This window comes from Henckelia pumila, chromosome 1 (genome assembly GCF_033568475.1).
Source record: "Henckelia pumila isolate YLH828 chromosome 1, ASM3356847v2, whole genome shotgun sequence".
Classification (NCBI taxonomy): Eukaryota; Viridiplantae; Streptophyta; class Magnoliopsida; order Lamiales; family Gesneriaceae; genus Henckelia; species Henckelia pumila.
This window is the reverse complement of record NC_133120.1, coordinates 167486035-167499736: the sequence shown is the minus strand read 5'-3', so window position 1 is coordinate 167499736 and position 13702 is coordinate 167486035. Positions and strand designations below refer to the sequence as shown.

At 39.2% G+C, this 13702-nt stretch overlaps 3 protein-coding genes across 5 annotated transcripts; 2 read left to right on the top strand and 1 right to left on the bottom strand.

Annotated features, from left to right (window-relative positions):
* Positions 1-188: 188 nt before the first annotated feature.
* LOC140874615 (uncharacterized) lies at positions 189-7028 on the bottom strand. 3 transcript variants are annotated; one of them, XM_073277937.1, is made up of 4 exons: positions 6615-7028; positions 2260-2376; positions 918-1367; positions 189-821 (listed from the first exon to the last, which is right to left on the bottom strand). In XM_073277937.1, the coding sequence occupies exons 3-4, from the start codon at positions 972-974 to the stop codon at positions 354-356; spliced, it is 525 nt and encodes a 174-aa protein (XP_073134038.1). In that variant the 5' UTR covers positions 975-1367; positions 2260-2376; positions 6615-7028; the 3' UTR covers positions 189-353. The 3 variants fall into 3 exon arrangements, 2 of the variants coding, with proteins under 2 accessions (XP_073134038.1, XP_073134039.1); XM_073277938.1 differs by having other exon boundaries at positions 918-2376; XR_012148175.1 differs by lacking the exons at positions 189-821; positions 918-1367; positions 2260-2376 and adding exons at positions 5049-5165; positions 6492-6512.
* Positions 3256-6485, top strand: LOC140874614 (uncharacterized). Its single transcript, XM_073277935.1, has 3 exons — positions 3256-3831; positions 3961-4045; positions 4123-6485. Exons 1-3 carry the CDS (start codon positions 3814-3816, stop codon positions 5133-5135), a joined length of 1116 nt encoding a protein of 371 aa, XP_073134036.1. The 5' UTR covers positions 3256-3813; the 3' UTR covers positions 5136-6485.
* A 2762-nt stretch (positions 7029-9790) lies between the features above and the next one.
* Positions 9791-10955, top strand: LOC140874418 (uncharacterized). The gene is made up of 2 exons (XM_073277704.1): positions 9791-10309; positions 10386-10955. Exons 1-2 carry the CDS (start codon positions 9887-9889, stop codon positions 10953-10955), a joined length of 993 nt encoding a protein of 330 aa, XP_073133805.1. The 5' UTR covers positions 9791-9886.
* Positions 10956-13702: the final 2747 nt, after the last annotated feature.

Below are 13702 nucleotides of genomic sequence, written 5' to 3'. Positions count from 1 at the left end.
TCACTCTTACCAAGACTCATAACTCTTTACAAACACGAAAGCTGAAAATAATAGCTAGATTGACAATTGTTTTAATCATCCGATGCCTTCAAGGCTACATAAGATATTTAAAATTAAAATATTGTTTAAATCCTATTTAAATGATGCTCATCCAAAAGAAGCATTGTCATTATGGTATGATTCTCCACGTGATGCATGAGCTGAAATAATTGAAGTAGTCCTTTTTGCATGTCTCTTTCCATCTGGTCTTGCAACCACTTTAGTCGTAAATCATCTCTCTTGATAGTTAAAAATAACTCTCTAACAGCAGGTTTCAAAAACAACCGTGTTGCATACATTCACAAACTACCACCTTATTCAATTCCAGACATACAATCTAAAATTTCCATGTAGCCTTTGATAGTGTACTGTCCCACATTTCCATTTGACACCTGAGATGATTGTGATTCACTCTCTATTGTATTAACCATCAGCTCTAGGCACTTTGCAATTTTTTCTGCAGTTGATGTTTTCTTTTGCTTTTTATGACGAACAGGAGCAGAAAACAGGTTGTTTCTAAGGTTATTTCTTCTAGAAGAACCACTCTCCATGTTGGTTTGTTGTGTGTCATTTGTTTCAGTTGTATGGTCAATGCCGGATCTGTCAATCTCGCTAGAATGTATATTGTCATCAGTAGGTTCATCTTGTAAGTATGGTGGAATTATTCCAGAGCTTGGTGCCCATATACTGTTCCCTGAAGCTACAACATCTGAAAATAGTAGATGTTGATCAGCAACTAGTATAGGTCCTCGCTCTCTGAACTTGGCAGCTTCAGGATGTTCCTAATAAAAATATAAAATTACATATTCATATGTTAAAATAAGCAAGCATTAAAACAGTAAAATATATCATAAAAATGTCATATTTTTCAAACTCACCCGTATCTTTCGTTGCCACCACTCAGGAGTTGCATCCACGTACAGTTCCCTTTTCATGGTTCCAACCTAGTCCAGTCTCTCCTCTCAGTAATGTTTTCCAAAGACCCCATTCTTTCTTCAAGCCATCCCAACAATTTTTTAATTGTATCTTTGAATACTTAAGGTTCGTACAAACTTCAAATTTACAAATCAAATTTTTCCAACCAATCCTATTAAAGTGAGTACCAGGCCTATTCCCTGCTTGGAGCTCCTTTACGCATATTCTAATAAATGCCTCAGTTTTTGCACGATCCCAACTTGCCTTCCCAATATGCTCATTAATTCTCATATTTTGTTGTCTACTAGAATCAATGCTTTGAGATGGTTGTGACCGTGGTTGTAATAATGATTGTGAATGCATCTCAAATTTAGATTCAGAACTTCTAGCCCAAGGCATTTGGGAATCCATTACTACACATCATAAATTAAACAATGGTGGCTGAATGCGTTAAAATATGTGGTAAAAAAAATATGCCAACATCCATGGAATACTAATAAATCAAGAGAAACATTATATCACTTAAACGAGATTCTTAAATTAAATCATATCCAAAATTTAGCTCTTGAGTCTTAATGCTCACAATATTTTATTCAGCCTACTCATTATTCCTTCCACCAAATCCATATATTAATCACAAATTAATCCATAATCAAATCTAGCTATTAATTATTAAATCAAACATTATTTTTTTTAACTGAAACAATGTAATTGTGTTCTGAAAAATCATAGACCGATCATCCAAAACTATTTTTTTCTATGGATTCTGTATTTTAAAGCATAACGCAAACAAGAAAATCATATCTGCAGCCAACCCCAACAACAGTTCAAGCATCCAAAACAAACAGACATAAGAGAATAAATACGCCCAATTCCATGAGCTATATCTCCTTCCATCTTTCAGCCAAAAATGTCAAGACTACACCCACATTCTACAGGTCTTAAAAAAGGTATCCCCAAGATTCAAACCTACGAAGTAAAAATACCACTCTACAAAACGATTACCAACCAATTGTGCTTAAATAACTGGAAACAAATAGCAAAAGCTGGGAGATAGCCAATCATAAGTGGGGGACAGACCCAAATTAAAGAGCATGGGAGTCACCGAAACACACAAAGTCACTACCCCTTATCTTATCTGGCTTCCCTTCCAAGTTAAATTTACAGTTGTTGTTTTAGCTACAACAAATTTGAACAAAGAAAAATCATCAACGAGAGCAAAATATGTTTAATATTGTTTATACAATCAAAATTCCGTTCATATATATAAAAAAGAAGAAAATCGAGGAAGAATCTAGAATTAACCTTCGATTGATGTTAGATAATCTCCAGCTCAAGTCGTCTCCGGTAGTCGCAGGAATCCGCCGGCGATTTCTGAAGTTGGCATGAATTCGATAAAAGCAAAAATCGCCTCTGTCGCGGCTGATTTGGGAAGAGGCGTGAATGAGGAGAAAAATTAGGTCATACGAAGTCGAGGTAATTACGTAATATTATAAGTTTGTTAAGGGTATAAATGACAACATATAATTTTAGATCCTAAACAAAAAATCAAAAACTAAAAAAAGCATCAAATTTGAGCTTATTGCTTTTGGCTAAAAATTGTAGAAGCTACAGCATAATCTAATATTCCCAAACACTCAAAATCACTTTTATGTAACTAAAAGCTGAAAATCACTTTGCAAAAGCTCTACCAAACACTCCCTTAATACTTCATATATTTAGGGAAATCCTTCTTTTTTCCCACCACTCAAGCAATCTTCACGGGCCACAATGGCTTTGCTTTTAAACATTAAACAAACAATAATTCCATGCATACAAATAACACATTTTCATCATATACGTAACAAAGTGATCTCTTTCTTGTACAAAAAGGATTCCTCAAATGTGTATGCATATCCTTCTCACTTGTGAAAAGCCACTTTCATTTTGTTGACCATTGAGCCATTACCATATCAATCTTTCATTTATTTATTTCCCACCGTTGGTTTTCCACAGCTAATGTTATCAAGTTTTATTCCAAAGAATCTTACTATTAAAATTATATATACATCTAAATGTTTTCTCTATGTGAACACGTAACAAAAATATTACAATAATCAATTTAAAAAACGACGTGTTTTTATCTAATCATAAAACTTTGCATTAAATATGAACACCAAAAAACTCGAGTTGATCATCGTGTAAGTAACACGTCGTCAAACACAATATCGATCGATGTCCTCAAATCAATTTTTTTTGTACCAATGATCACCCTATGAGAATGATTAATCGTAACTGTTCCAAAATGTTCGATAGCTAATTCCTTAAACCCTTTCATACATTTCATGATGTGATAAAAACATGTACACAAACATAACAAACAATCAAGCCATCTACCTATAGTTACCACTAGGCATGCATGATCTATCAATTAGCCAAGTGAGTTGGCTAGTTTCTGCCAATCAAGGTCAAGCCGACTACTACATATTTATTTATACCATAAAAACTAAAATAAACGACCAATGGCCATATTATCAAAGACAAAAAGCAAATTCCCTTGCCCCAACACATCAAACTCGAGCAAAAGACCACCATTGCTATGGGAGCTAGACCCCACCATTTTGACACTAACTTTAGTAAACCAAAACTCCCACAATACCAAAATACTCAAAAGGGGAGAGGGAGAAGATAGGCCTCCAAAGATAGACTTGATAAAAAAAAGAGATTCTTTGCATGTCCCACAATTCATTTAACTTTAAAATATTCCCTTTCCATGCACTAATGCATGCCATATATTGATTCTCTTATTCCCTCTCCATCGCGAACCGCCTCGGGCTTTTTATAGTTTCTCCATCATCATTCCTTAATCTCCATTGATCGATGGAACCAGAAATGGAGGTATGTTCTTAAACTCCTGTTACATTTAGATAGGACATGAATGATAATAACAAAAAGTAGTAGTTTAATTTATATTCTGTGTATAAAGCATTCTTTGATCCTATAATCATTTCACAAATATATGTGCAGAAACCTAGAATCACAGAGATAAAGGTTCGGATGGACTGTAATGGTTGTGTTCAGAAGATCAAGAAAGCTCTTCAAGGAATCACTGGTAAGAAAATTCAGACTAAATGATAGCAAAACTCTTGATGAGCTTCATCTAATGCAAGAAACGGTATTGTCACACAGGTATATGCGATCTCTATATCGATTTTCCTCAACAAAAAATAACAATAATCGGGTGGGCAGATCCAGTAGCGATGGTAAAAGCCATCAAGAAGACAAGAAAGAGTGCAGTGATTTGTTCACATATGGATCAACCGGAGCAACCAACTGAACCAGCCAATGAAAGTGGTACACCAAAGGGAGAAACAGGGCCACCGGAGCACAAGGACGGACCAGCTGAACAGGCACAAACAGAAGCAGGAACGCCAGCAGAGGAGCCACATGATTCGCCATCACCTGAGCCGAAGCCGTCAACCGAATTTGCAAATGCCACAAGCCAGCCAGCTCAACCTTCTAAGCCTAAGGATCCTGAAGAAATTCATGTAGTATACCGTTATCCACCAGAATATGGATACAGATATGCATATGGTCAGAACTTCCAACAAAGCAATGGTCCGGGATTCAGAGATGAACCATTTCAGCCCTATGCTAGAGGCCCGGGATACAGTCAACCAGGATTTGGAAGTGAGTCATTTCAGCCTTACGTCGGAGGCCCTGGATACGGTCATCCAGGATTCGGAGGTGAGCCATTTCAACCTTACGCCAGAGGACCGGGATACAGTCATCAAGCATTCGGAGGAGAGCCATTTCAACCTTACACGAGAAGCACGGGATACAGATACGAGCCATCTCAGCCCCACACTAGAGGCCCAGGCTTCGTAGGTGAGACATCTCAACACACTACCAGAGGACCAGGATACAGAGACGAGCCCTCACAAGCTCACACAACTCGTCCCGGATACGGAAATGAGCCCTCTCAACCCACTTACGTGACCCACAGCTACAACACATACAAGCCATCACCCTATGTAACCGAATATGCATATCCGCCACGCTCGCCTCCAAGATATGCACGCTACAGTATACCCGACCACAGCCAGGATTACTACGGTGTGAACAATAGCAATGGAAATGGCAATGGTAACATCACATCAATGTTCAGCGAGGAAAATCCAAATGCATGCAGAATAGCATAAAAAGACTGCACAAAAATCAGCAAGTATTGCCTGCAAAAGAAACCACACTCAAAAGCCATGTGAAAACAATAAAGAAGCCCCTCAATTTTCTTGGACAATATTTCTTCAAAAGAAGTTTGGTGCAATTTTTGAACAATTATATTCCTAACTTGTAAGAGCATAAAGCATTTATCCTGCATTCATTCCAGTAATGGCTTGATTAATTGCACTTAGCATTTATTCCATGTGAAGAATACCAATAAAGCTTCCAACTTCATATTTATTAATATTTAATCTAAGATGGAATAAGAATCCTCAAAAACATGTAATTGAACATAGGTGCAAAACAAAGAGGACAATAAACAATCTATACTAATTTGAAGCATGTGGGAAAACCTTCAAAGTTCGGTAGAAACAGAAGCACGAAGGACAACGTTCAAATTTTAGCCCCTAAAAAGATATTATCTCAAAGAAAAATAGTCAATTTGTTGACGTGAGAAAATATTGATAGACTATTTGAAGAGCATTTCAAATTCAGCACACTTTTCTCCAAAGTCAAAAGTAACTTTCTTGTTCGTTAGTGGATGGATGGCCAGATTTCCATGTTTCGTGCCCAAGTTGTTTACAAATCCCACAGAAAGTTTGATTCTAAATATTTAAATGGGAAACACCAATTTTGCCAGCACACGGTTATAGACAGAATGGTTTTGGCAGGAGATAAACATTTCTCAACTCATATAGCTAGCTATTTATTATATGCCTAACATAAGATATCGATGCAGATATTTCTGCTGTATTAATTGAAGAATGGAGAGTCAACCTCGAAAAATGATAAAGTATATCTATCCACAACAAAGAACCATACTAGTGTATACATTTTGGCTTCATTTCTTGTCATTGAACAAAAAATCTTGGATATGCATGACAAATATGACTGGCATGTCTACAGTGCATAAACTGAAAACAGAATCTCCATCAGAAACATAGTCTTGAGAGTTATAACTGCAGAAATAGATGGAGAAGATATTGCCCTCCTTAAAGCACTGAAGCACACTAAACCCAAACAGCAAATGTCTTGAAATTGACTCTATCTCATACACTATACCATCTGCATCAGCAGCTAAATTTGTAAAGCATGTGCAGGACACAAAACAGCGATAACACGCCTGCACTTGTCAAGTAGTAAAGCAAGGGATGCTAACTGAACATAATTAGTATGAACCGTCCCTAGCTCTTCCAAGCATTCTCTGTAACAGCAAAGAAAGCAACTAGCAACACGAGGGTCGCTATGTAATCCACGCTTTAAGAACTATTAACTAAACTATGTGCGAGGGCCGAGGATGAACAAAAATCTATCCATATACAAAGAAGTCTAACCTTGTCATTCTCATAGGATACCTAACAATTGAAAATTAATATCCCATCAGAACAAAATACATCTCAAGGAAAGCCAATCGAAAGGCCAAGTTATACAAATATTTTAAGCACAACAAAACTCACCCTGGATGCAAGTTACTAACACCACACATCCAATCCAGTAAATCAAGAAAGCTTCCAAGAAACCATTTTTTTCCGAACATATTCAGCACAGAAACATAAAGCCGCGCTCAAACCCAACATCGACCCAAAGAATCAACCATACGAGCCTTTCACTAGAAGACAATAATCTTTAATTTCCCTAAACAAGACTCATTACAAGAGCATGAAAGCTTCCTGTCTCTTGCTATCTCTATCCCCTCACACACAAATACACAATACGTTTTCAACATTGTGAAATTCTAATATCAACCCATCAATGCTTCAAGGATCACTGAAAAGAAAAGGTCGGTGTACATATACTTACAGTGGCAAAACACAATTACACAAGACAGCTCGAAACTTGAGAGCAGCCATGGTTCTTGAAGGTTCTGATTGTGATCTTACATCCACAACCCATCTCATTAATCACACAAATAACATCCACATCATCAAAAAGTTATGGGCCCCATTGTTAATAACACATCATGTAGCCAAAAATCACTTGTATGTGACACGTTGCTTCCGCAAAGTCCGGAGTATCAGTAAGTCCTTGTATGTTCCCGATGGAGATCTTCAGTGGGTTGTTCCTACGTCACAAAACAAAGTCAGAGGAGCCGGGAGGGTTCCCGGCGAAGGCACTCCGACGCTCAAGTCAGTTATTACTCAAGGAATAATAATCGAGAGTAGAGCGATCTATTGCTTAAGAAAGTGTGTACCTTAATAATTAGGTGACTTGAGCTATTTATAGATATTCGGAGAGTTTCACGGGCTTAAGCCTCTTATGGGCTTTTGTAGAATTCAGGGCCTGCTTGAATTAAATATATATAATATTTAAATAAGCTTGGGCCTTAAAAATATTCGGAGTGGACCTTCATGATCGGGCTCAGGCCCAGTTGAATTTTTAGGTGTAACCTATCATAGGCCCCCCACTCTCGGGCGTGTCGCGTGTGCTGAGAGGACCGAGAGTAATATTTTTATTGGAGTATTGCCAGAAATTTATCTGCCAAAAACGAATATTTTTTGCCACTGCGAAAATTAAGGGGAATCGACCTGTAGTAGGACTGTGAGGCCATGAAATTTAAATTCTGGCGAAATAATAATTACAGTGTAATTGGATAGGAATCAAAGTCCTGCCAGAATCTTAATTGTAGAAACCCAGTAGAACTCTATCAGATATTGTGATTATAAATTCAGCACCGCAGTATATTTTTCATCACAACTTACTAACGAAATTTGATTTTCATTATTGTAGGATTCACGATCACATATCAAAAATAAACTAAGGAGAGACAAAGCGATATGACAGGTAATAATTAATTGTGCACTATGTGCCCATAATTATTTTTCTATCCAGTATGCTTTATTTTTTAACTTGTTGCTCCCTTGTTTGCCTACGTGTCCTTCTTCCTCATTGAGACCAACATTGGTATGGGAAAAAATCTGCTTAAAATTTTGTGTGCACGTATCTATATGTAATCATATAATATTTGATCTCAATCCATGGTTCATCATCGTCCCCTCCACTGCCCACTGCGAAGGGAACCACGATTCAGGGAAGAGACGGGCGAGGATGGTTGGCGAGAGGCGGCGATGATTGCCAGCTATCAAAGATCGTCTTCCAGCCATGGAACATCCATTGTCAATGGATGCTTCCAAATCTGGCACGATCGATGCAGCTGTACGAGGGGCTGAGGGAATTGCGCGCGAGGATGATGTCCGAGGATGGTGCTAGGCGGCGTCAACCAGAGGATACCCGGAGTCCAGAAACTCGAGATCACAGCCATGGTTGTGTTTTCGGGTGGGAACGGAACCAGATTTTGCACTCGAGGTCGGAAGGCGGCAACTTGACGGAGATGGCGACGCCAGCTCGAGGAAAGAAAACTCTGCAGCCGCTTGCCCTCCGAGGATGTTGATGGTGGTTGTTGCGCTACAATGACGGCCAGCTCACCGGCGATCGCTCGCCGAAGAAGATGGTCATCGATGCGGGGCGAGTGCGATGGCGATGATGGCCGTGGGTGATATCGTTGATGATGGTGACATGATTTATGATGCCCATACACGTATATACATACATATATATACATATACATAAATATATATATATAATATTTCTAAGAAAACAAATAAGTAATTTTTATGCTTATGTATTTCATATATATATATATATATATATATATATATATATAACATGACTATATGATTTATTTTTTTAAAAAACGTTGCAGATTTCCCTTCACGGGGTAAGGTATTTTCGGTGTTAGTTGCTAACCGAGATACTCTTTCCCTCTCGCCAGTGGGGTCTAGCGGTGACAGTGAAATTGATGAGTGCTTATATCCTTTGAGTGATTTGAAAACAGTGGTATCTCGTGATATGACGAGATCACCTTATTTAAAAATTGATAGTAACCCGAATTCTTGCGATAATAGTGGTTCTGAAGAGTCTTCGGGAGGAGTGAGCAAGCGTCTTTTGGACGAGTCGGAGATTTTAAGTCCCAGTAAAAATTTCGACTTATCCTCTAGAAATATCCTTAAAATTCCCAAAAATGGAGATCTTTGCCATGAACCGCCTCCGGGATATTTTACTGTATATCTGGAGTACTTTAATTTTGGTTTCTCGCTCCCTCCTCATGCCCTTTTGATAGAAATTGTAGATAGTCTCGGGGTGAGTTTAAGTCAATTAACACCAAGTGCGATTCTTCTCTTTACGTGTTTCCTACGTAGAGTGAGTGAAATTAAAATATCCCCGACTATAGACTTATTCTATACGCTTTTCTCGGTGCGTCGCTCCATGCCGGGTTCCTATACTTATTTTCTACCTCGGGGAGATTGTAAGTTTTTATCTCGTTGTCCATCTCCAAAAAATGATTGGAGAAAAAATTTTGTTTATGTATGGGATTATGGTTGGGAGGTTCCCATAGTTTGGAGTCCGGGCCATAGGAAAATTATATTTAGCAAAATCCACCGTGAATTTCAACTTAAATGTCGTTCCTTAGGCCTCTTCCAGGAGTTGGTTGACCCAAAAAGTTTGATTCCTGCCGGTAACGCTTTGTTCAAATTGAATTTTGATGACTGTATTTTGCGTCTTCTTTGGATTCTTCTACTCGTGGTAATTTAAAATTTATTAAATTTACTGATCATTGTCACTCTTCTCTTTGTGTTTGTTTGTAGGTGACAAATTAAGTTTGGCGGAGGTTCGCGCTTGCATAGAGAAAAACGAGAAAACTCCGTCAAAAACATCGAGAAAAGAGTCACCAATGGATCGAGGTAATCACAATTCCCAAGGGATTCCAAGGAGGAGGAATTCTCCCGGGCCATCCGACCGTGTCAATTGTTCTGGTCCTCCATCTAAAAATACTGACACTCGTGACCGAAGGAATGGTGGTAGAAGAAATGATGCTGACCGTGATACCCGTACTAGGGAGAATGCTAATGGTAGAATAAATCCAAAAAGAAGACGTGAGGATGAACGAACAGTTCCTCCCGATACTCGTGAGGGTCGTCACTTGTTCTTGGAGGGTGTGAATCACAAGAATAATGCTGGTTCTTTTTGGGATTTGAAGGATCCAGAGATTGGTTGGAGAACCGGAGCTAATCTCATTGGAGATCATGACAGGTTGCATCTACTGCCTCAGCCTACCGAAGTATTAACTCGGTCTCTTGCCTCGTCTGCCTTCCAGGTATATTATTATACGTTTGATATTTGTTATGATTTTTATGTAGTAAACAATACTCCTTATCTATGGGTCTTTGCAGATTTTATCGCTTGCCCAAACTTTTCAATTTCGAGAAGAGAGGTCTCGAAATTCCGGGAGAAAATTTGATGACGAGCTGGCGTCATTAAGGGGAGAGTGCAAAAGACTCGGCGAGGAAGGTGCTAAGGCCCGAGATGATTTTCTCAAATCGCAAAAGGAGCTTGAAGAGAAATCCAAAAAGTATGATGCAATGTGCAAGGATATGGAGCTACTTAAGGGAAAATATTCCCATGAATCGGAGACCGGTGAGACTTTTCTCAATTCGTCAATAGGCAAGAATCTCTTGCGAAGTACCGGAGAAAAAGCAATTGAATGCTACCGAGAGTCCACAGATTTTAGAGATGAAGTGATTCAGCGGGCGATCGTTATTCATGATGAAGTTGTAGTGGATTGCCGCAAGGAACTACGGAAAACTCAACTAGTTCCAGAGGAAATTATTATGATGATTCACCCAAACATTCCGGAGCCTAGTCTTGCCAGAGTTGAAGATGACTCGGATCCTCCCTTAGGAGATTTACTGGGAGGTCTGGGTGATGAGGAGATGATCGAAGCTTTGCGTTCGAATTTTTAGCTTATACAGCCAATAATGACGGTGTGTGTCGAAGCTATATGGAGACTAAACCGTGGAACAATTTAGCTTTATTATTTCTTGCCCCTTTCGGGCAAATTTTTTTTTTTGTGACAGAGTCAAAGTCATAGACTTTTTTTTTTGTTTTGTTTGAGTAAGTAAGTATTTGTCTATTATCATATCTCTTTTGCATTTTGAATTTGCTATTGCATACTTGTTTGATGAATAAAATACTATCGCTTTAACAATGGAGTACTTGGGAGGGGATCAATCTCCCAAGATTTTGTCTCATGGGGAATTCCTAAACCCACTTGGTGCGTGGTGAGGTATCCCGGGACTTATAATGTTATTATGTCGTCCTGACCTCTTACAGCATCATAAGTTCAAATGTCCCAAGGGGCCGGCCAAGCCTCTTATTGTTGGGAATTTTTTATGATTGCTAGAGTCTATGACGTTTATGTCATAAGTAAGCGTTAGTATAGGAGAGGAGATATGATATGCTTTCGACAAAGTAATCTGTTTATATAAAAACAATAATCAAATTAGTTGAACAATGTATCACAAAATTGTAATATGAAAACATAAGGAAAATATGCTAATAAATTTAGCCTATTATTGACGAGAGCTGCAGTTTATGCATAAAACTTCTTCAGATTGGCCACGTTCCAAGGCCTGGGAAGTATTCTTCCATCTGAATGTTGGAGGCGATATGTTCCCATCTTCACGATCTCAATTACTTTATAGGGGCCTTCCCATTTCGGATCCAGCTTGCCCACAGACTTCAAGATGTCAGATTTTCTCAATACCAGATCTCCTACTTGGAAAGATCTTGGTTTGACTCTGTCATTATATGCTTTAGTCATACAAGCTCGATATCTCTCGGCTCGTGTTGAAGCTTCATCTCTCAGTTCATCCACTAAGTCCAATGAAATTCGGAGGGCTTGGTCATTTCCAGATGAAGTGTACTGTTTCACTCGCCATGATTGCTCTCCGATTTCGGCAGGAGCCACAGCCTCCGTTCCGTAGGCCAGGTTGAAAGGAGATTCTCCAGTTGAAGAGCGTGAAGTGGTTCGATATGCCCATAGAACACTTGGCAACTCATCCACCCATTTTCCTTTGGCATTGCCTAGACGTGTTTTGAGGTGCTGCAGAATGGTTCGGTTGGTGACCTCGGTTTGCCCATTTGCTTGAGGATTCCCTACAGAAGTGAAGAACTGCCTGATAGAGAGTCCTCTGCACCAGTCTTTTATCTTTGCTCCAGAAAATTGAGTTCCATTATCTGAAACCAAGGTTTGAGGAATGCCAAATCTGCATATTATATTCTTCCATAAGAAATTGATTACATCTTTCTCGGATATTTTGGCCAATGGTTCAGCTTCGACCCATTTGGTGAAATAATCCACAGCTACTATCAGAAATTTTCTTTGTCCGGTAGCAGGAGGAAAAGGACCTACCAAATCCATTCCCCATTGAGCAAAAGGTAGAGGACTTTCCAGGGGCTGTAAGATTGTAGCCGGCTGGTGATGGAAGTTAGCATGCTCTTGACATGCGTGACAATGTTTTGCTAACTCAATAGCGTCTTGCTTCATCGTTGGCCAAAAGTACCCTTGGCGCAATGCTTTCCCCGCGAGAGCTCTGCCAGCTAAATGATTTCCACATATTCCTTCATGAATTTCACGGAGCACATAGTTTCCCTTAGCTGGCGTTAGACACTTTAGGTAAGGTGAAGAGAAACCTCTTTTGTACAGTTCTCCGTCAATGATCGTGAACCGAGCAGCTCTCACTCTAAGTTTTCGGGCTTCGACTTGGTTAGCAGGTAATTTCTCTTGCTTTAAATAGTCGATTATTTCATCTTTCCAACTAGGATCTTTGCTATCAGCACAGAAGATTGTAACATCACTTCCATCAGTTTCTTCCTTGCCATAAGTTAGGAATGTAATTTTCCTATTATCAATGTTGGCCAAGGAGCTTGCTAACTTGGCAAGGCGGTCTGCTGACTCATTTTCCCCTCTAGGTATCTGCTTTATATCATAGCTGTCTAAACGCGAAAGAAGCTCGTTTACTTGAGTGAGGTATTCAAACATTTTATCTTCCTTCGCTTCATAATTTCCCTTAACCTGACTGACGATAAGTTGGGAGTCACTGTGTATCGTCAGTCTCTTTGCTCCGACTGACAGGGCCAATTTAATTCCCATGATGAAAGCTTCATATTCTGCCTCATTATTCGTTGCAGGGAATCGAAATTTGACGGCATATTGAAATTTATCTCCCTGTGGGCTCTCCACAACTATACCTGCACCGCTTCCTGTAGAGGTTGATGACCCGTCGACATAAACCATCCATGTTTGGGTGGAACTCTCTTCTTGAGTTACTGTCATTTCTACTAGAAAATCAGCCAGAATTTGTGCTTTAATCGCTGGACGCGGGCGATATTCAATTCCATATTGGCTCAGTTCAACAGCCCACTTAACCATTCTTCCTGATGCTTCAGGACTCGAGATAATTTGTTTGAGAGGATGATTGGTGAGTACAATTATTGGATGAGAGTGAAAGTAAGGACGTAATTTTCTCGCTGCAATTACCAAAGCCAGTGCCAGTTTCTCGATCTTTGTATATCTTAATTCTGCTCCGTGTAAAGTTCGACTGATATAATAAACTGGTTTGTGCTCACGTCCTACTTCAGAAACCAATACTGCACTTACCGCCTCCGCAGATATTGCCAGATAAATTAACAGGGTGTCACCTTCGTT

Excerpts from the sequence above, each read along its gene's own strand:
- LOC140874614 (XM_073277935.1), top strand. Across the intron at positions 4,046-4,122 it reads AGCTCTTCAAGGAATCACTG|GTATATGCGATCTCTATATC; the intron begins GTAAGAAAATTC and ends ATTGTCACACAG.
- LOC140874418 (XM_073277704.1), top strand. The coding sequence starts at position 9,887 with ATGGATCGAGGTAATCACAATTCCCAAGGGATTCCAAGGAGGAGGAAT. Across the intron at positions 10,310-10,385 it reads TTGCCTCGTCTGCCTTCCAG|ATTTTATCGCTTGCCCAAAC; the intron begins GTATATTATTAT and ends GGGTCTTTGCAG.
- LOC140874615 (XM_073277938.1), bottom strand. The coding sequence starts at position 974 with ATGAAAAGGGAACTGTACGTGGATGCAACTCCTGAGTGGTGGCAACGA. Across the intron at positions 822-917 it reads GGTGGCAACGAAAGATACGG|GAACATCCTGAAGCTGCCAA; the intron begins GTGAGTTTGAAA and ends TATTTTTATTAG.